General features: G+C 39.1%; 2 protein-coding genes across 3 annotated transcripts; one reads left to right on the top strand and one right to left on the bottom strand.

The window, feature by feature from the left end:
* Positions 1–5,243: 5,243 nt before the first annotated feature.
* Positions 5,244–18,573, top strand: LOC129790003 (guanylate cyclase 32E). Of its 2 annotated transcripts, none has more exons than XM_055827151.1 (19): positions 5,244–7,163; positions 7,809–8,065; positions 9,281–9,417; positions 9,503–9,614; positions 10,747–10,821; positions 10,897–11,122; positions 12,051–12,200; positions 13,292–13,400; positions 13,509–13,746; positions 13,816–13,998; positions 14,537–14,718; positions 14,792–14,903; positions 14,983–15,055; positions 15,125–15,222; positions 15,392–15,702; positions 16,194–16,541; positions 16,605–17,304; positions 17,614–17,707; positions 17,774–18,573. In XM_055827151.1, the coding sequence occupies exons 2-19, from the start codon at positions 7,904–7,906 to the stop codon at positions 18,211–18,213; spliced, it is 3,750 nt and encodes a 1,249-aa protein (XP_055683126.1). In that variant the 5' UTR covers positions 5,244–7,163; positions 7,809–7,903; the 3' UTR covers positions 18,214–18,573. The 2 variants fall into 2 exon arrangements, with proteins under 2 accessions (XP_055683126.1, XP_055683127.1); XM_055827152.1 differs by having other exon boundaries at positions 5,244–7,170; positions 7,746–8,065.
* On the bottom strand, positions 18,565–20,521 carry LOC129790005 (tubulin gamma-1 chain). The gene is made up of 5 exons (XM_055827153.1): positions 20,347–20,521; positions 19,450–20,243; positions 19,070–19,387; positions 18,774–18,957; positions 18,565–18,698 (listed from the first exon to the last, which is right to left on the bottom strand). Exons 1-5 carry the CDS (start codon positions 20,393–20,395, stop codon positions 18,679–18,681), a joined length of 1,365 nt encoding a protein of 454 aa, XP_055683128.1. The 5' UTR covers positions 20,396–20,521; the 3' UTR covers positions 18,565–18,678.
* Between the last annotated feature and the right edge of the window lie 53 nt (positions 20,522–20,574).

Genomic DNA, 20,574 nt, shown 5'->3' with positions numbered 1-20,574 from the left:
TGAGTAATAATCCATATTCAAAATTACCTGGGCTCGCCCACGAAGAAAGGCAACTTTCATGCTTCTGCATAATTATGTATAATCAAATGACTTGGAAACAGCATTAATCTCTCGTCATACATATGAGAAGATTCCCCAAGTGACGCGAAATAAGTCCTTTAATCGCGACATAATCTTCATGTGAGCATTTTGTAAGGCTTAATCGTGATTTAATTAAAAAAGATTCTTTAAGGAAAGCTAGCTGAAGATTTTAAAATCTCAAAATGCAATAAATATCCATAAAATTAATCGATTCTATTAAAAAAAATCCTCAAAAATCACACTTTAAACGCAATATAAATAAACATTAAAGAATCCCAAGAATCCTGGCTTTCAAACTAAAGTTTCCCCAACTTAAACTAGGATGATGTCTCCATGAAATACTCTACAAATTAAATACTGCGCTTACTTACTTACTTACTTAACCGGCACTACAGCTGGTCTCCAGCCTTGGCCTGATCGAGGATCCTCCTCCATCTGTCCCTATCCCGCGCCACTGTCCGCCAGTTCGGCACCCCTATTGACTTGGCGTCCTGGTCCACGCCGTCGATCCATCTGAGGCTGGGCCTTCCTCGTCGCCTCGTGCCATAGACTCTACCCCAGAGGACTTTCCGAGCTGGGTCGTCTTCATCCATACGTGCTAGATGACCAGCCCACCGCAGTCTATTAAGGCGTATTTGCTTGACGACATTTACCTCTCGGTAGCGCTCGTACACCTCGTGGTTGTATAGACTGCGGAATTGTCCTCCCTCACATACTGGGCCAAAAATCCTTCGCAGGATCCTTCTTTCGAATACGGACAGGAGTTCGCATTCACTTTTGCTAAGTGGCCAGGTCTCGGATGAGTATGTGAGTACTGGCAAGATCATGACCTTGTACAGCAGGAGCTTTGTCTTGATGGACAGGTGTTTGGATCTGAAGAGTCTTGATAGACTGAAGTAGGCCTTGTTTGCTTTTAACAGCCGCGCGCGGACTTCGGTGGTGGTGTTGTTGTCGGCTGTTATTGTGGACCCAAGGTAGACGAAGGATTCTACGACCTCAAATCTGTAGTTTCCGACTTCTACTTGACCAATGTTCTCCGTAGATGAGGTTGGAGTCGTAGTTGGCGTTTTTGCTGACGATGCCACCATATATTTTGTTTTGTCCTCGTTGATGTGCAGCCCCAAATCTTGCGCAGAGCGTTCAATCTGGGTAAAGGACTCTTTGACATCACGGGAATTGCGCCCCATGATGTCTATATCGTCAGCATACGCGAGAAGCTGCGTGGACTTATTGAGTATGGTCCCCCTCATGCGCACGCCGGAGTCTCGAATCGCTTTCTCAAGTGCCAGGTTGAAGAGAACGCACGAGAGTCCGTCCCCCTGTCTGAGTCCATTTTTGACGTGGAACTCCCTTGAAAGCGATCCGTCCACCTTTACTCTGCTCCTCACATCGGTCATGGTCATTCTGGTCAGTCTTATCAACTTTTCAGGGATGCCTAATTCCCTCATGGCAACGTAGAGTTTCACCCTGGCTATGCTGTCGTAGGCCGCCTTGAAGTCGATAAAGAGATGGTGGAGAACTTGGTCATACTCTCTCATCTTCTCCATGCATTGCCTCAGGGAAAAGATTTGGTCGGCTGTTGATTTTCCTGGGGTGAAGCCGCACTGATAGTTTCCAATTGCGGCTTGGGCGTATGGGGCTATCCGACCAAGTAGGATAGAGGAGAATATCTTATAGGCGGTACTCAACAGCGTGATACCTCTATATTGGCTGCACTTGGTGATATCTCCTTTCTTGAATATGGGACAGATGACGCCTATTTTCCAATCCGCTGGCATCACCTCCTCGTCCCACACTCTGAGCACCAATTGATGGAGACCTGAGTGCAAACGGTCCCCCCCACATTGGAGCAGCTCTGATGCGATTCCGTCAGGCCCCGGCGCTCTATTGTGCTTGAGCCGCCGAATCGCAGCCATAGTCTCATCCATGCTCGGTGGATCCAGCATGTCATTGTTGGCTTGAAGGTGTGGAATCGTCACCTCGTCCTCGAGCTGCCCATTCAGTAGTTCATCAAAATGCTCAGCCCAACGCTCCAGGATGCCCTCCTGATCGGAGACCAGGTTTCCCTGTTTGTCCCTGCAAGATGAACACTTCGGTGTATACGGTTTCATCCCGCGAACACGCTGGTAAAATCTCCGCGCCTGGTGCGGCTGCTTCCTGTATCCTTCTAGTTCACAGACTAGTTCTTTTTCCCAAGCTTCTTTTTTCCGTCGGTGAACTTTTTTCTCCTTTCTTCTGAGATCCCGATAAGACTCCACGCGTGATCGTGTTCTTGAACTCAGCATAGCTCGGTATGCTGCATTCTTTTGCTCAGTGGCTAGCTTGCATTCATCGTCGAACCAGTCGTTCCGATCTGCTTTCCGACCGAGGCCAAGGGTGGTGGAGGCCTTCCCAATGACGACGCTCTTAACATGCTCCCACATGTCGTTGATGGGCATCCCGTCTCCAGGTCCACTTGCATTATTTGCAAGGGCGGCATCAACTTCCTCTGCATATTTTGCACGAAGCTGCTCATTTTTCAGTGCTTCTATGTTGATCTTCACCGACTTTGTTGCTGCCACCCCTTTGAAGGTGGCCACCCGAGCTCTGAACACAGCCCCAACGAGGAAGTGGTCAGAATCGACGTTTGCTCCACGGAACGTTCTCACGTTCAGTAGGGACGTTTGATGTCGGCGGTCGATCAGCACGTGGTCAATCTGGTTGAAGGTTATTCCATCCGGTGAAGCCCAAGTGGCTTTGTAGATGTTTTTCCGCGCGAACCGGGTACTCCCAACCACCAGGTTGTGTGCAGCGGCGAGATTGATGATGCGTTGTCCATTGTCATTGGAGTTCTCATGCAAGCTATGGTCACCAGTATACCGCCTGTGGACTGGTTCCCTCCCTATCTTTGCATTCATGTCCCCAAGAACGATTTTGACATCATATCTTGGGCAGGCGTTGAGGGCTTGTTCCACCAAATCGTAGAGGTTATCCTTTTCCGACTCGCTGGAATCCTCCGTAGGGGCATGAACATTTATGAGGCTGATGTTCTGGAATTTGCCTCGCACGCGCAGAGTGCACAGCCTCTCACTTATCGGTTTAAAGCCGATTACCGCGGGCTTCACTTTACGGCTGACCAGGAAGCCCACGCCGAGCATATGATGTTTAGGATGGCAACTATAATAGATATTATAGTCACGCTTCTCCAGAACACCTTGTCCTGTCCAGCGCATTTCTTGGATGGCGGTGATGTCAGCCTTATATTGGGACAGGGTATCGGCCAGTTGCGCTGCCGCGCGAGCTCTATACAGGGAGCGCACGTTCCATGAGAAAATGCGTAAATCATTGTCCGGTTTACTAGGCTTTGGTCGTCGTCGGTGTATCAGTCCAGATCCGAGGCTCCTTAATTCATTCTCACCAGGGGTTTTTTTACAAGAAGGGGAAGGTAGCCCCAAGCTAAACCTGCATTATCCGGCGTGGACGGAAATGGGCTGGTTCGCGGCATAGGTTTGACCATAGGTTTATCGTGGGCGTGAAGAGCACTTCACCAACACGTACTACTAGCTATACCTAATGCTAACTGCGGACGGTATTAACCCAACGCAGCCGTTCCCCTATCCACCACCCGGGGACGCGCTTGGTAGGTGGCCCAACCCCCAAGAAATACTGCGCTATATTTGCATAATTTCTCTATTAATTTTCATGTCTCGTGGTGCATAATTTATATGGCAAAATGACTGTGAAGCTTCTGTCTGCTCTTACAGTTTACACATTGTCCTTTCTCAAACTGGGTAAAGATGAGGAATTGTTGGACTTTTTAAGTTGAACTTTATATCACCACTAGTCAAGAAATGTGTGACACACTTTTCTCATATTACATTTTATAACACATTTCGGCAGGATGGAGCTTTTTTCATGGTGAGAATAAATTCTGCGTAAAAATCCCGTGGAGTGAAAACGTGCGAAAATGATGTAATTAGTAATTCGGATATAAAGCTGCGAGACACGATAATGAGATATATAATACCATTGTAGGTGTGGGCTTTGGGGGTTTGTTGTGCCACGCAGAAACTTCCCCCACAAAAACCCCCAAAAAATACATTGAATTCCTACGAATTCCTTGCATTGCACACAGGGGGGTGTGGTAGTTTAAAAAAAAAAAAAAAAAAAAAAAAGGGATGATGGTCTATTTTTGCTTCACACGCGTCTTCAAGTTCAAGGGCGGTTGTGCTTTCACTTTTGTGGCTTCTGCCATGCCTCTCGTTCTTGCACGCATCATCACCGGAAAATCAAATAGAAAACTGATCCCACACTCTTTTATTTTTCCTGACAAAATAGTTTTTCTCCTCCAGTCCCAATAATGGACATGTCCCAGAGCAAATAGCAAATTTATCTCCTCGTGTAGGATTCTGACATCCTCACCACACATGCCTAACAACCAAAACAGATTATTAACCCTCCCTCGCCCCACGAAATCATCCCCTGATAATTGCTTTATTGTGCTCTGAAGGGGTTGTGCTGTCCACTTATCTAAATAGCAATCAAATTTTACCCAAAATTTATGCTAGCCTCGATGGGATCAATATGTTTTCATGTGAATTCCTAAAGAATTAATTAGAATATCGTTTAATAACTCATACCGATAGAAACTTAATATTATTTTGAAAGGAATGTTTTAGATCTCTCATATTCGGTTTCTTCTTAAGAACCATTGCAGAAAATTTATTTTTAGCTGTGTTTCTTTCAGACACAGCTTTTGTGTACCGAGCAAAATCGAAAGTCGTCAGATCGGGCTCAAACTTGGGATGAGCACGAATTAGGGTCCCCACATTCCAAAAAACGTATGCGCCAAAAAAATTTTTTTCCGGCCGTCCGTCCGGCCGTCCGCCGTGGTTCAACCATAAATTGCAAGAGAACGGTGATAGATAGAGACTTGCGGTAAACGGCAAAGTTCAAATATCGACTGGAAGACATCCGATTATGACGTCAAATTTTACCCCCCACCCCCGCGTCCGCCATTTTGAATAACCTCAAAATTTTGTTTTCGCTATATCTCAGCCCCTGTAATAGCTAAAAATCTGAAATTTTTATATGTTGTAGGCGCCATCAAGACCTTTCCAACGATACCTCATTTTCGAAAATCGGTCAAGCCGTTTAGTCAATATGGCCGCCACAATTTTTCATCGAAAATCGATCATAACTCGAAAACGGCTTGACCGATTTTGATCAACCTGGGGTCAAATGAAAGATCTCAACAAATCCTACAACTCTCTAGAACATCAGAAGTTTCAAAAGTGGCCGCTAGGGGGCCAAAAATCAAAAACAAAATTTTCGATGAGTTTTCGATGAATATCTCGAAAACGCCATTATCGATTTGCTTCATTTTTTGATATGTTATAGCTGACCATATTATCTAGCTCCATGCCAAAAATGAAGAAAATCTATGTCGCCGTTCTCGAGATATAGCCTTCCAAAGTTGGCATGTCGTATCTCGGGTTCTACAAGTCCGATCTTGATCAACTCAAGCGCAAATGAAAGGTTTCGCGAAACCCTACAAATGTCTAGAACATTGCAACTTCGAGAAATGACCACGAGAGGCGCTAAAGTCAAAATCAAAATTTTCGAAAATTTCGAACTCGAATATTTCGAAAATGCTATTATCGATTTACTTCGTATTTTAATATGTTATAGCTGAGGTTAAGACCTTTCCAACGATAGCTCAAACTCGAAAATCTATGGAGCCGTTCCCGAGATATGGCGTTTTAAAGATTTCTTAGGGTATGAATTTTCAACTTTTCCCGACTTTGCGCGTATTTAAATTAATTTTCGTTCTAGTTTGCTCTCACAAAATTGGTACACTGAAAGAAACACAGCTCTCGTAAGCTTGGTCAGCTTACCAGTACATTTTTTTTCAAATTATGAAGTATTTCTTAACGAAGTTCGATAGGGAACACTAAATTTTCACTTAAAGAGTTTTATTTTTATTCAACATATTTTGATCTTATTTGTTCATTTTTCCTAGTTTTTGGAGAATTGAATCTAAACAATATCTACCTATCAAAGATGATGTAAAAAATCGCTCAAAGAAAAAGTGATGCTCCAGAGAAGAGAATTTTCAATTTAAAAGGAAGATTTTCATTTCTTTGGCCATGAATCAAAAATCAATTTTCACGTATGATAAATTCCTTTGATATATTGAGAAATTTGGTCATAAAGAATTGTCTCTTTGCTGAGTCTGAATGAGGGAATGAGAGTCGTGTGAAGCCTCTAAAAAACATTTTTAGGGTGGTGGAAAGGTGAGCCTATTTCTTGTAAATGCGAACACCACATGGCATGGAGAGAGGAGAATGCGCGATATTGAGAAATTTTCGCACAATTTCCATGGGCAGTCGTACTTCTGCCATGCACACTGTTGCTCTCACACAGGGGATGGTTTGGCTTTCGCCACCCAATTGGGGGAGGAAAGTGCGTTGAAAAAGCCACTGACTCTGACGAGAGTGTCTCAGTTGATCGTGGAATGTTGAAGGAAGCGGTTCATCCTTAGGAAAGCAAGAGAAAAGCTCTCTGAAGCTTCCTGTTTTAGCGCTCTTCGCATTTCTGTCCATTCTTGTGGGATTTTATTCTTCTATCTTAAATTCTTCCACCTTCGTACTTTTTCAGCTTCCTCCGTATATCGTATTCTCGCGCATTTGTGTGAATGCTAAAGTGGTGGTTCAATTGAGTGGAAGGAAGCACTTGCGAGGAATTGCACACCATTTCAGTGTGGATAAAACATTCTCATAAATACTTGTTTAGTGAAAAGAAAATTCTCGACACCTTTTGTGTGTTTACTTTTAAAAGGTGGCCAAGAAAAGAGGAAATTACCTCTTGCTATATATAGCAGAAGAAAAGGGTGGAAAAAGGCTTCTTGAGTGGTGTGCAGAAAGTTGAAGTTGCTTTTGAAATAATTTCTACACCTGAAAGAGGGAAACACAATGTGATTTTATGTGATTGTGTAGCCATATAAAACCTACGCAGAAGAGGAAGACAATTAATCGGAGTATCATAAAAAGAGTTAAAAGTGCCTCACAGAGGGTGTGATTTGTGTAATTCCTATAAAGAAGGTTAATGGTTGGTTTTCCTGTTGAACAATTTATTATATCCCAAGGAATTTTATTTGAAGAATCATTGTCAAATAGGCTGGTAATCTTCATATAAAATATGCGATATCAGCTTTTTTTTTAATAAACGCTTTTTGAAACAAAATAAAACTTTTTTTTTAATTTTTTTTGACGGTATGGCTTATGTGCTGAAATGAATTAAACTTGAACATGAAGTTAATTACGAAATGATTAAAAAATCTGAATTAAAAGGGGAATGATTGAAAATTTTATAATTAAAATATCGCAGGACTTGTTCATGATTTTTTTTTGTTATAAATATGATTTTTTAGTCTTTGAATGTTTTTTCTAATAAGAATTCTTCATCATAAGAAATTTTTGAACTCGAAGTTCAATTAAAGATTTATAATCAAAAGTTTAATAATTAACTAATCAATAAAATTAAATAAAGTTTTTACTGCAAAAAATATTTAATTAAAATTCTAAAGATTTCTTTTTGCATAACTTTATTTCCAATCTCTTCATAAAACTTTTAAACAAAAAAATCTTTCTCTGAACAACTTCATTGATGCAAACTCATTCAAGCGTAATACTTCAATTCATCACCTCCCCAAGGTTCTGAGTGGGATTGATGGATCACACTTGAAGACAGGAAAAGCCAAGGTGGAAAATTAAAGGGACTAAAATAGTGGGAAAAAAATCATCGAAGATTTGAGACTGTACAGTGAAAAACTACAACGAAAATGGGTGAATTATGGACTTTTGTAGTTGCCCTTGTGATGTGTGTTATCAATACTGGAGCTTTACAGAGCTTCAACAATGATTCACATCGTTCATCATGGAATGTGATTAATCGTACGGAAAATCTCACAATAGGATTCCTTGCAAGTTATGTCCATACAAAGGTGAGTTAATTTAGCAAATAAATATATTTTGTTGGTCAAAAAAAGGTAGTAAGTTTGAAAAGCCACGTCTTTAAAAGTTTGGTGTAGTAACCAAAGGATTTTCGTTGACCTAATTTAAAAGAAAGTTTTCATTCCTAATTGATTTCTTTTCAAAATCAAGCTCGAACATTTCTGATCAATTACAAAAATACATAAACATCTCTCCCAAAGTTGAATCGCATTTGTGTAGTTATAAAGAAGTTTTGTGACCTTAAAATAGAACATACAGAATACACATACCTTATTCCCCCATATTCCTAAACGACATAAATTCCACGAATTTAATAAGAAACTTGAGAACTTGCTTCCAAGAAGTGAAAGAAAAGAATGTAGGATGTCAAAAATAAATATTAAGTGTATAAAGTGATAAAAATTGCCTTAGAATTTTTTATGTAAATATCAAGTAAAAAAATGAAGGTGTTTAAAATAAAGGACTGAAGGATGAATTTTTGTCCTATAAAAAATTATCCTAGTGTGGTGCTAGAGAGTCAATTCATTTTTCATCTCAAAATGTTTACCTGTAACATATAGATAGACTCTCAATAAATTATAAATATTTTTTTATTCTTTTCATTATTTTTTTTTTAATATTTAAATGGAGAAAAATCGTAAATGGTTTCCATTCAAGAAAATTCATAAAAGACCTCAGCTAAAAGTCATAAAAGTCATCTGAAACATTATGTTTCAATAAAATTGATTAAATTATACATGAATAATTAATATTAAATAATCTATTTTAAAGGTCAAGCTTAACATAACTGAAGTAGGTATAATTTTATAAACTCTTAATTCCATTGAATCTACACATTTAATGATCAGTTGCGAAATTTTATACTGAATGATATAATAAATAAATTGTATGTCAATATTTACGTATATTTGACCTTTTCACCGACAAAAGGAGCAATTTTTGCCACTTTCTGCGTTATACTCGTCGCATAAAATGTGTACACATAAAATTATAGAAGTCGACAAGTAGAGAAATTGCGTGAAGTGAAAAACATGGAAAAAGAACATGAAAAATACGAGGAAAATATTTCATTAAATTTCTCTCAAGGGGCATATTTTGGTGGAATTTTCCACACGGTTTTTTCTCACCTTTGTGTATTAAAAAAAATCTCCCAAGAGATGAGCCACGAAACCAAAAATTAATTAGTAAGAATTGACTTTTCATAGGTTGTCCTGGGAGCCTTGCCGCTGGCCGTGGAGGCCGTGAATCGAGATGCAACACTCTTACCGGGCTTTCGGCTGACTTTTAAACCAGTAGACATTGGGAAGCCATCGACATCATCATACCGTGCTCAACCAATTCGGTTTGTCCACAGAGTGCGTTTTCGCGTTATACGAGTGAAACCCCCTAAATAAATCAATATCATCTCTCATCCTGCTACTATTCAGTGCCATGACACAGATGCGGGACGAGGGTGTTGCAGCTTTTATTGGGCCAGACGACAGTTGCACGACGGAAGCCCTAATAGCAGCCGCATGGAATTTGCCAATGATATCTTATGTGAGTGTTGTCTGTTAGATTATCTGATTGCAAAAAAAATCAATTTACATTTTGATTGATTTCTTTTCTGAAGAGATTTAAAAATAGTAGAAAAGTCATTGTATATTGTACGTTAGGTAGGCATCCTATGTCACTGGCTTTTGTGAAGTGTTCTTAGTATCACAGTTTATGTAATTAAATTTCATTATGTAGCGCCCGACTCACTATCCAGCGAATATTAACCTGCTCATAGAGTGAGTATCCTTAGATTGGCAGTAACTGTAACGGCTGCCCTTCCCTCGGCAACAGCTTCTGCCTCTAGGTTACAAACCCTCAACTAGGCGAGAGAATATGAGAATCCACAAGAGAATGTAGGAGAGCACTGAGAGAGTAATTAGATGAGAGAATGGCAAAGAGTGCTGATTAGTGTAGAACGGCAAAGAGTGCTGATGTGTGTAGAGCTGTAGAGAGAGTATGTCGAAGATCAGCCTTGTGCGGGAATGGCTGTGCGTGTAAGTGCTCTATAGATTAGTTTGAGGACTACGAGGGTTGAGGTTACTAGAGGAGTTGACCAAAGCGCTGTGGCGCCCCCTATTCGGGGCGCCACAATTAATAAGTTTGGAGTGTGAACCGTGTCAAATTCAAGGAAAATTAGGTACCTATACATGATCATAATAACACAATATTACCTAATTAAAAGTTGTCTAAAATTGAATATAAAATAGGTAACGTTCGGTTGCACTTAATATGAAGATGAAAAATATATATTTTCTAAATAATTCATATAATTTTCTTAAATTAGAATTTTTTTTAGTAGATATAACTTTATTTTCATGCAAAACAACATTATTATTAGAGAGATGATTGCCGCAAAATTATCATAAAAACATGAAAAGCTTAAGTCCTTGTGGGAATATCTTATCATGAAGCTTCAATATAAAAGCTTTCTGTTGGTATTCTATGGGAGCATTGAAAGATTTCTTTACTTTATCCATTTGAAGAATAAATGATACGCCTTTCTTAATATTCAGAGCTGCAAACAAGTAACGGAAGAAAATCTCAAATCTCACAGGATTTCTGAAGAATTTTCTTCAATCCCCCATGCATAAAAGATCAATTCGAATAACCTATTTAAAATGTAATTCCACTTTAGAAATGTACTGATGCTGCAGTTTCCGACAAGAGTGTCTTTAACACATTTTCCCGAACACTGGCTCCAGCTTCAAAGGTAAAATTCATCGGAATGTCAAGAGTGGAATTAAAACAAATGGTCGATTAAATGATGATGTATCACTTTTCATAGGTGTCGAAAAGTGTCGTAGCACTTCTAAGCTTCTTCAACTGGCACAAATTTGTCTTGGTCTCAGGCTCAAGAACAACATGGGGGTTTGAAATTGCGCAAGCTATTAAGACATTGGCTGAAGCAGAAAATCTCACTGTTACGGATTTTCGTGAATATTCCGAGTACATTCCAACGAAAATCACAGAATTGCAAAATATCGTTACGGAGACGTACAAGAAGACAAGAAGTAAGTTTGGGCATTTGTGAGGGAGGAGATGGTGAGTGAGATAATTTGTGAAATCCTTAGAGAAGTACGTGTTGAGAAAAGAAAGGGTTCGAATAAAATGCATTATTGAGCAAGGAGAATTCTCTCAACTTTTCTAACCCAAAGGAATTCTCAGACAATTTAGACAAGATTAATGCAATTAATGTTTCAAGATCTGTAATTTATCAAAGGTGATTGGCAAGAGATGGCAATATCTTGAATAATATTTTTGAGATAATAAGATCATATAGAATAACACTAGAAATCATTAGAGAAATCTTTTATGTGTTAGAAAACAGATTAAAGTTTATCTAAAATTATCTCAAATTTCATTAAAAACGCTTTGCCAGAGCTTACGATGGAGACGCCTGGTTCAACCGACGTCCATTTCTGATTTAATTTAATTTTTTTATTAGGTTTTGTTTTATTCACATAAAATATGATGTCATTGCCATCCATAAATAAAGTAAACTCCACAAAGTCGAGTTAATTTGGGGAACTTTACTCCATTAAGCATATAAGGGCAAGATAAAATTTTATTAGCATCCTTTTCACTTTCCCCTGAACTTTCACACAAAAAGATATTGTGAACTTTGAAACTTTAATACCGTATTCAAAGCATGGAGTAGCAGATAGTTTTTAGAGCAAGACAAAATATGCTAAGGATTCTTGCAATAAGTTCATTAAGAAACACACACCATCAACCCTTTCTGAATATTTCCTTTTGAAACTTTTTGCATATTGAAGCTTTCATTGAGAACCACAGAAACCACTCAAAAGAGGCTTTTAGAAGACAATAAGTTTTATTTTTGGGATATTGCCAAAGGGGATGATTTCAGATTCAAACAATCTTGAGTGCTTTTGCCAAATTCCAAATAAAGGCCAAACCCTATTTTTCTCCACTCTCAAGTTTACATTTTCGTTGGAGAGCACATCGCTATGGTTGACTTTGTGCGTTGCTTACAAAATCGAGAACTCCTACAGACTGGCGATTACATGGTGATATCAGTTGATGATGAAATTTATGATCCCACCAGAAGATCCAACATCATGGAAAGGGGTGAGTCCTTCAACAGAACTGTTTGTCACGCTTCGGTACGCCACTAATCACATGGCGGGAGAGCTCAAATTAATTTCCGGCAATTGAGCCATTCTCATGACCCCACTATATTCTTCCAAAATTAATTAGAAATATTGGAATTGTCATTTTGCTTGTCTGTGAACACATCCCACACACAGCAGGAGTGATAAATTCACTCCAACAGTGCGACATACATACTTACTTCAGTCAGCAGCACAAAGTTATGAGCTGAGTAATCAAATAAGAGATTTTCAAATAAATAAGATTAGGTCAATTTATGAAAGCCAATGATCTGAATACTCTTGGGGAATATCTTTCCAGACAGAAGAAATCATTGCCTTATTTATTTTGTTTTCTTTAATAGAAACATTAAGGGCAATATTGCCACAAAAATGTCCTATTTTTAATCCTTGAAAGAAAAATCAGAATATTTCTGAGAATTTTGCTTTCTCACATTTCAATTAAACCACGGAAGAAATTTTGTTTGCCTCAGTTTTTCACAAAATTTCTTAATTTCAAAGGATAAGAAATTGTTTTTCTAACTAAATTCAACATATCGTGAATATGATTCCTTGGCGTACGATTTTCATTGCGAATTCAATTATTTTTAATTGATAGAAACACTATGTACACAATTATTGGAAATATAAAGCAATTAATTAAATAGACTGTGTATGTGTGTGAAAAGAAAATAATTCACATGTTTACCATGAGAATTAAATTGTACCTATATGTAGCAAATTGATGAGCTTTTCTACTAATCAAAAAGTTTCAGTTTTTTTTTTAATTTTGTAAAAGGAAGTTTTCAATAATTTCTCCATGGGAGATGAGTATTAATCAAGAGATGGTAAAATGAATAAACATTTCGTTGGAAAATAAGAAGAGAAAAGGTGGTATGAGAATGGCTTGATTTAGCTCTATGCGTGCAGCTTTTATTGGTGAAAAAGAAAAATAATGAACTGTGGGGAAGGGTATTTAGTACCAGAAAGTCCCTTCCAAATTGCTGGAAAATTGCTTACAGTGTTTCTTTTTTATCTTCCTTCGTTTTTTTCGCATGCCAAACAAAAAAGAATATTTGGATCCGTTTCTCAAGAAAATAAGAAGTCGAGCTTTGGACATAAAATCATTTCATTCTGTGCTCAAGTTGACGCCATCGTATCCATCCAACACGAACTTCAGGTAAATTACTTAATTGGAATTAATCATCTTGAGCCACGCGAGACATCCCCTAGGGATGGGGTTGTGGGTATTTTGGGGTGAAAATAAATTGAATTTCTTCACTACCAGCCAAATCAGTGAGAATATCAGGAGCTACGCAACTCAACCCCCATTTAAGGTACCTTTTCATCCAACAATTTTTCGCAACATCTCCGTCCCAATCTATGGGGTTCATCTGTATGATGCTGTTATGATTTATGCTCGTGCCGCTACGGAAGTAATTCAAGCTGGTGGGAATTTTTACGATGCCAAAACCATAATGGAGAAAATTGTCAACCGGACCTACCACTCAATTCAGGGTTTCGATGTAAGGGGGTTCAATTTGAATATATTATTTCCAGGAACAAGTTATTAACAAACTTGTCACTCCCATAAGGTCTACATTGATGGCAATGGCGATGCTGAAGGAAACTTCACCCTCATCTCACTCCAGGATGAACTTACCCTAGCCCAGGGGTCTCTATCTCAGTCAGATGAACACAATCCCACAAGTAACCCCCTAAAGATGTCAATGCAGCCAGTGGGGTACTTTGTCTACAGCAGTCCAGCTAATATTCCGGTGCGTAGCCAATTTCCTTCTCACTCCTTCCTTATTAATTATTTCCTTTTGACACTGATAAGAAGAACTTTATTAGGGAAATTAGGGAACTTCTCGTTAGAATTCAATGGACTTGAAAATTGATATGAGGATGAATACCCTAAATGTTTCAATGCCCTATGGTTTTTTTTTATATTTCTCGGGAGAATATAGGGTATGTGTTTGGCTAAAAAAATATCTATTTATCATTCGATGTTTATCACCGCAGTGATTTATTTTGCGACAAACGAGTCAATTGAGATATTTTCGTTTTCTTTTCAGATTTTTTTCTATCATTATTTCCTAAAAGCTCACGTTCTCTTCTTGTTAACAATATTCTTTTCCCAATTTCTAACGTTTTATTCACCAAAAAAAATATCACTGCGGAAAAAATTGTTTTATTAGTTCTACTAGTCTATCGCAATTAGATTAAAATTCTCTTTGAAGTATTTTCTTCAAAGTTCAGGAACAAATAATACTATGCTTAAAGCGGATGTTGTGACGGTGTCCAAATTTACAGGAATTCCGCTATATCAACCCTCAGCGTACAATAAAGTGGCTTAAGGGTGTAATTCCACGTGCAGAGCCTGTATGTGGGTTTGATGGTGAACTTTGTCAGCCCAAGAAGAGAGATTGGCGGTATTTACTTTCCGGTGTCTGTGTCGCACTATTTTTAGCTGTGGCTGGAGCTTTTTTAATCAAGTAAGAACCATTCTTAAACATTTCCATAAGCTTTTAAGTATACTACACCCATTTTCGTACAACTATATAATAGACACTATCGATATGAACAAACTCTGGCGTGCTTACTGTGGAAGGTGGACCTCAAAGAGGTGACTTTCATCACAGCCGAACATCCAGATCCAACAATTCGAAGCAAAAATTTGGTGAGAGGATTTTGATTCCAAAAAGAAGTTAACTTGTAATAAAATTGCATTATTTTTACTCCCTTATATATTGGTACAGGTGCAAACTTGCAGACATAGTTTAATTACAGGAGGTGGTGGTGATACGTCCAAGCGAGCTTACACTACTATAGGTATAAATTAGCATTTAGCTTTTAACCCTGCGTCAGGTGTTTTGTAATTAAAAGGATGACCTTCACCAGGTCTCTACCGTGGCAATATTGTGGCTGTCAAGCGAATCCACAAGAGGAGTGTCGACATCACACGCACTATCCGCAAGGAATTGAAGCAGATGCGTGAGGTTTGCTTTAAAAAAAAATCCACCCCCGCATTTTCTTGGTGTTTTCCATCGCAGTGTTGTGTTGAATGTTGAGTGAGAAGCTTTCTTTGCCACATCCGCCTAATCTCCCTTTTGCCCTTTAATAAAGATTTGTCCTTTTACTACCACCCCTAATATGCCTCACCACTAGATGCGACATGAGAACGTGATTTCCTTTATTGGCGCCTCCGTAGATCCCAACTGCATTGCCATCCTAACTTCCTACTGCCCACGCGGGAGCTTAGATGATGTTCTTAGCAATGAGGATCTCTATTTGGACAATATGTTTATATCTTCACTCGTCAGTGATATCCTTAAGGGTATGATTTATATCCATGAAAGCGAAATTGTGTCACATGGAAATCTACGGGCTAGCAATTGTCTCGTAGACTCCAGATGGGTTTGCCAAATTACCGATTTTGGCCTACATGAATTTAAATCAGGGCATGAAGAGCCCAACAGGTATGATGCTATAAATTAATTATCATTGCATGATCACATTGCATGTACATTGCACAATTAAGATTTTATTTAATTTAAAACTGAATGAAAAGTATTTTAATAAAAATTTGATAAATTATTGTTTTTGTGACAAATTTTTAATCTACACCACCCACACGAATCCTAAGATAATGTCTTAAGGAATAAAATAAATTCCTAGAACATCGCGGCTATTAACTTGAAGATACTTCATCCAAAATTCAGGAACTTTGTACCCAAAAGACATTTTCCCTTTTGGCCTATAAATTACACGATATGATAATAATAAAATCGTAAAGAATTTTATAGTCTTCAAGATAGGTACATCCATATATTCTTCCGGCTTTACCGCGCATCATTAAATACCCTTATGTTCTTTATTCACGCTAAATTATAATTTGAAGTACCTACATATTGCTGACATAGAAAAAATCCTGCAGACACAGCGAATAATTATAATTTAATGCGTACAGGGAAACCATTGAATTGGCAAGGAATCTTTGTCGAGCACCCGAACTCCTGCGTCATCCAAATCCACCAAGTCGTGGTACACAGAAGGGGGATGTTTACAGCTTTGGGATACTTCTCTATGAGATTATTGGGCGCAATGGTCCATGGGGAGAGACACAGCTGACAAAACAAGAAATAATTCACAAAGTTAGATCACCAAACAATGGGACTGTCTATAGACCACCTCTACGATTCCTGGAAATTCCTGATTACGTAAAGCATTGCTTGAAATCATGCTGGGATGAGGATCCAGAGTTGAGGCCTGATTTGCGGCTAGTTAGAGTGAAATTAAAGGAAATGCAAGCTGGACTGTAAGTATTAATCCATAAAAAACTGGGCCTGTGAAGATTTAAAAATTTTCATTTGGTACAAAGGAAACCCAATATATTCGACAACATGCTGGCTATTATGGAGAAGTACGCCTACAACCTTGAAGGTCTTGTTCAGGAAAGAACAAATCAGCTAACAGAGGAGAAGAAGAAAACCGAAGCATTACTCCATAGGATGCTGCCAAAAACAGTTGCGGAATCACTCAAACGCGGTGACCCCGTTGAGGCAGAATGTTTCGACTGCGTAACAATCTATTTTAGCGATTTGGTGGGATTTACTGAAATGTGCGCCCAGAGCACTCCCCTACAAGTGGTTGAGATGCTGAATGATCTCTACACATGCTGTGACTCCATCATTCACAACTATGACGTTTACAAGGTCGAAACTATTGGGGATGCATACATGGTGGTTTCGGGACTTCCCATACGCAATGGGGATCGACATGCTGGCGAAATTGCCTCCTTGGCACTCCATTTGCTCAATAAAATCTCCAAGCTTGAGATTCGTCATCGCCCCGGAGAGCTCATTCAAATTCGCATTGGTATCCATTCGGGGCAGTGCGTAGCTGGAGTGGTTGGGGTCAAAATGCCACGATATTGCCTCTTTGGGGACACCGTGAATACCGCATCGAGAATGGAAAGCTCCGGGCTTCCGCTGAAAATTCACATTTCTGATGCAACGTATCAGTTGCTGCAGAAAATTGGTGGATACAAATTCGAGGAAAGGGGTCTCATACAAGTGAAGGTAAATAGAAAATTTATTCTGAAGAAAAAAATCACATCTGAGGATAAACAGAAGTTGTCACGAATCACACTATTGTGGGAAAATCACACTCAAAAAATAGAACCTTTTTCAATTATTCCCTCACCAAAATTGTTGACAAAAAATCTAAGTTGATTAGAACAGTACAATGGAGGGTTAAAGGAAATAATTAATTACATTTAAACAAATGATAGACGTAGACAATCAAATTCATAATATATTGAGAAAAACCGAAAAAAAAATTTTAAAAAATAATATCGTAATAGACGTTCACTTTTCACGTCATTACAGGGCAAAGGGGAAATGCGAACTTATTGGCTCCTGAGTGAAGATATCAATAAGAAAATCGAACGTTTCGGCTCGAGTGATTTCGATGAGTCATTCTGTAAGTAGTACGACGAGTACCACCCAGTTTTCATTGACTAAACCACACTGTGTGTACCTTTTCTAGATCACCGTGTTGCACCCGATTTGATATGCACCACTGAGCCTGAACCAATGAAGATTGGTGGCACTCCATACAATTCCTACACATCACTGAATCACCGCGCCAGAATGTCCTACTCGAGTATACTCTCCTATAACGGTGGCGGGGAAAAGCAAACACCACCCACGGCGAACTTTTCCAAAGCGCTCAGCAATGATTTAGTCGTAAATCCCTGCTACATCTGCCAAAAGCGCAAAAACCTCCAGCAAACAGAGTGCCAAAGGCAGCAGCAGCAGATGTACGACATCTACAGAATCTCCTCTGGCATGATGGACAGTCCCACGGAGTTTAGTCATTGCCCATGCTACTGCCCAAATCAGAGGAACTTCATGAAAAGATACGACAGCGTTATACGAGAAATCCGTGCACCCCAATCTGCTCCCCATATTACTTTTATGCAGTAGAGAAGCATTGAATTCAATGAGACGTGACCAAGAATTTCATATTAAGGTTTCATCGTAATTCCTATAGAATTATACATTCTCGTTTTTTCCCCCATCATTCCTACTCCTCATTTTTTGCAGCTCTATTGAGTCAATTAGAGAAAAATAAACATTTCTTAATTCGCCACCCTCCTTTTGAGGGTCGCAACCTCACACTTACTTAGCTAAAATATAATTTCATTCACCATTTTCCCCATAAAATATATCAATTATATTATATCAAGTGTTATCATAATATAGTTTGTAGTATATCCTTAAAAAATTCAAATTATTAATGTTAAAAAAAAGTCATCAAAATAAAATTAAACAAAATTTGATGAACACAAGTATATTTATGGCAAAAATAAATGCATGTTGATAGGAAAATTTGTGGGGAGTAAAAGAGAACAAATGTGACGTGTGTGTTAGAGAGATTCTCCAGGATGATTATGCTGCAATTCTGCGAGCTACGAAACACACAAAAAATGTCCTTTTTCAGAAAAGGTTTCTTTTATAAAGTAAATAAATAAAAAAAAACTTACCTTGCCACTGCAGATAGTCAGATTTTGTGGCTGCATCGTATTCTTGCACAAGGGAGTCAACAACATCCCGAGATTCATCAAGTTCAGAAAGATCATCCTTGAACATATCCTCCTTACGGAATTGATCCAAAAAGGCGCCACGCTTCCGTAGTTTATCATATTGGCTAAGGGCACGTTCAAACAACTGCAAAATAATTCACTTTATAGATAAACTTTCATATTGGCTATCAGCCAAAAATTATTGTGCAAGTTGCAATTTTGAGCAAAAATATTCAACATTTTGATTCAATACTAACCGATGATATACTGGTGTGATTGGCAAGCATAAGACCAGACACTCGGTGACTGTTCTGCACGTAGGGGCTACTTTTAGAGAGTGCCACCTGAATACTAGCTGGTCCCCATGGGATGAATTGCGCCAGCTTCTTTTCACGAATCCGCTGCAGGGATTTGTGGACTTGGGTGGGATCTACCTCACCCTGGATGATGTTAAGAATCGAAATGTAGACATGATGATTGGTCTTATCTGGTCCAGTTGAAACCATCATGTTCTTTGGCTGCAGCAGCCGACGCATTACATCCAGAACTGTTGTCTTCTGGATATTCACGGTTTGCTGCAAAGTTTATTGTAAGTTAACAGAAGTTTTCTTTTTGAAAATACTGAGATTGAACTTACGTCCTGATCAGTTGTAAGGGGTGTATAGCCTGTCATGAGGAAGTGCAGCTGCGGAGTAGGAATGAGGGGTGCAATGAGACCAATAAGGTTATTGTTCATATACGATGGATACCGAAGGGTTGTAGTGCTAACAGACATAATTGTGGAGACAAGTGTGTTGATTTGGGTAAAGGTAGGGTTCTCTAGATGCAAACGATCTGAGGCAATACGATTGAGTGCAGTATTATCCAGTACTACAACACAATCAGCGCAGCTCGTGAGACGTCTCAGGGTGAGAAGGGAATTATAAGGCTGCACCACGACATCACTAATCTCATCCTGATTTGGAAATACACTGTACGTTTGGACAATCTTCTTGGGAAAATGATCTGAGAGGCGCTCCATGATGTACGATCCCATCCCCGAGCCTGTGCCACCGGCAATAGAATGGCACAGCACAAAACCTTCCAAGGTGTCGCTATTGTCAGCTTCCCGATCAATTATGTCGAACACCTCCTCTTGTAGTTTCTCACCCTGCCCATACCCTGAAGCCCAATTGTTCCCGGCGCCACCCCCATCCTTGGACAGGTAAACATTTTCTGGATTATAGAGCTTTGCATACGGTGATGTCATGATGGTATTAATAACCCTCGGCTCCAGATCCAAGAGAACTGCCCGAGGGATGTAGTGTTCATCATCTGCCTGGTAGAAAAATACATCCTTCCTGTCACCACCTTCATCGGCATTGTGCTCCAAAACACCACTCGGTGAGATTCCGTGCTCCATGCAGAGCCTCTTCCAGAACTCAAAGCCAACTGTAATCCCATGAAAACCCCGAAAACCCCAGAAAATGCATAAAGGATGTTTTTTTGTTACATTTTGAGGTTATTAAGCCAGGAATCTTTAAGGAAAACTCACTTTGGTTGCCACACTGGCCCAATTGAAGCGTTATCATTTCCCTCGGCATTTTGCAAACGAATTTCACTCAAAAATTGCGCAAAAACAGCAAGAAAACTAAATTTTTACTGCACCACAAATTTTCGGCGCCTTTGAAATTTTTTTTGAAAAAAACCAAAACATAATCACATCGTTCGGGTGAGTTCGGACGAAATTCGAGTGTTTTCGTAAAGTTTTTCTTGAATGTTC

Source organism: Lutzomyia longipalpis, chromosome 2, assembly GCF_024334085.1.
Source record: "Lutzomyia longipalpis isolate SR_M1_2022 chromosome 2, ASM2433408v1".
Taxonomy (NCBI): domain Eukaryota; kingdom Metazoa; phylum Arthropoda; class Insecta; order Diptera; family Psychodidae; genus Lutzomyia; species Lutzomyia longipalpis.
This window is presented reverse-complemented; position numbering and strand designations above follow the sequence as displayed.

What these genes read in the sequence shown, in the direction of transcription:
- LOC129790005 (XM_055827153.1), bottom strand. Translation starts at nt 20,395, where the DNA reads ATGCCGAGGGAAATGATAACGCTTCAATTGGGCCAGTGTGGCAACCAA. An exon ending in CCCTTACAACTGATCAGGAC is followed by an intron (nt 19,388 to 19,449) that starts GTAAGTTCAATC and finishes TAAACTTTGCAG; the next exon opens with CAAACCGTGAATATCCAGAA. An exon ending in TGACTATCTGCAGTGGCAAG is followed by an intron (nt 18,699 to 18,773) that starts GTAAGTTTTTTT and finishes TGTGTTTCGTAG; the next exon opens with CTCGCAGAATTGCAGCATAA.
- LOC129790003 (XM_055827151.1), top strand. Translation starts at nt 7,904, where the DNA reads ATGGGTGAATTATGGACTTTTGTAGTTGCCCTTGTGATGTGTGTTATC. An exon ending in CCATCCAACACGAACTTCAG is followed by an intron (nt 13,401 to 13,508) that starts GTAAATTACTTA and finishes CTTCACTACCAG; the next exon opens with CCAAATCAGTGAGAATATCA. An exon ending in GCTGGAGCTTTTTTAATCAA is followed by an intron (nt 14,719 to 14,791) that starts GTAAGAACCATT and finishes ACTATATAATAG; the next exon opens with ACACTATCGATATGAACAAA.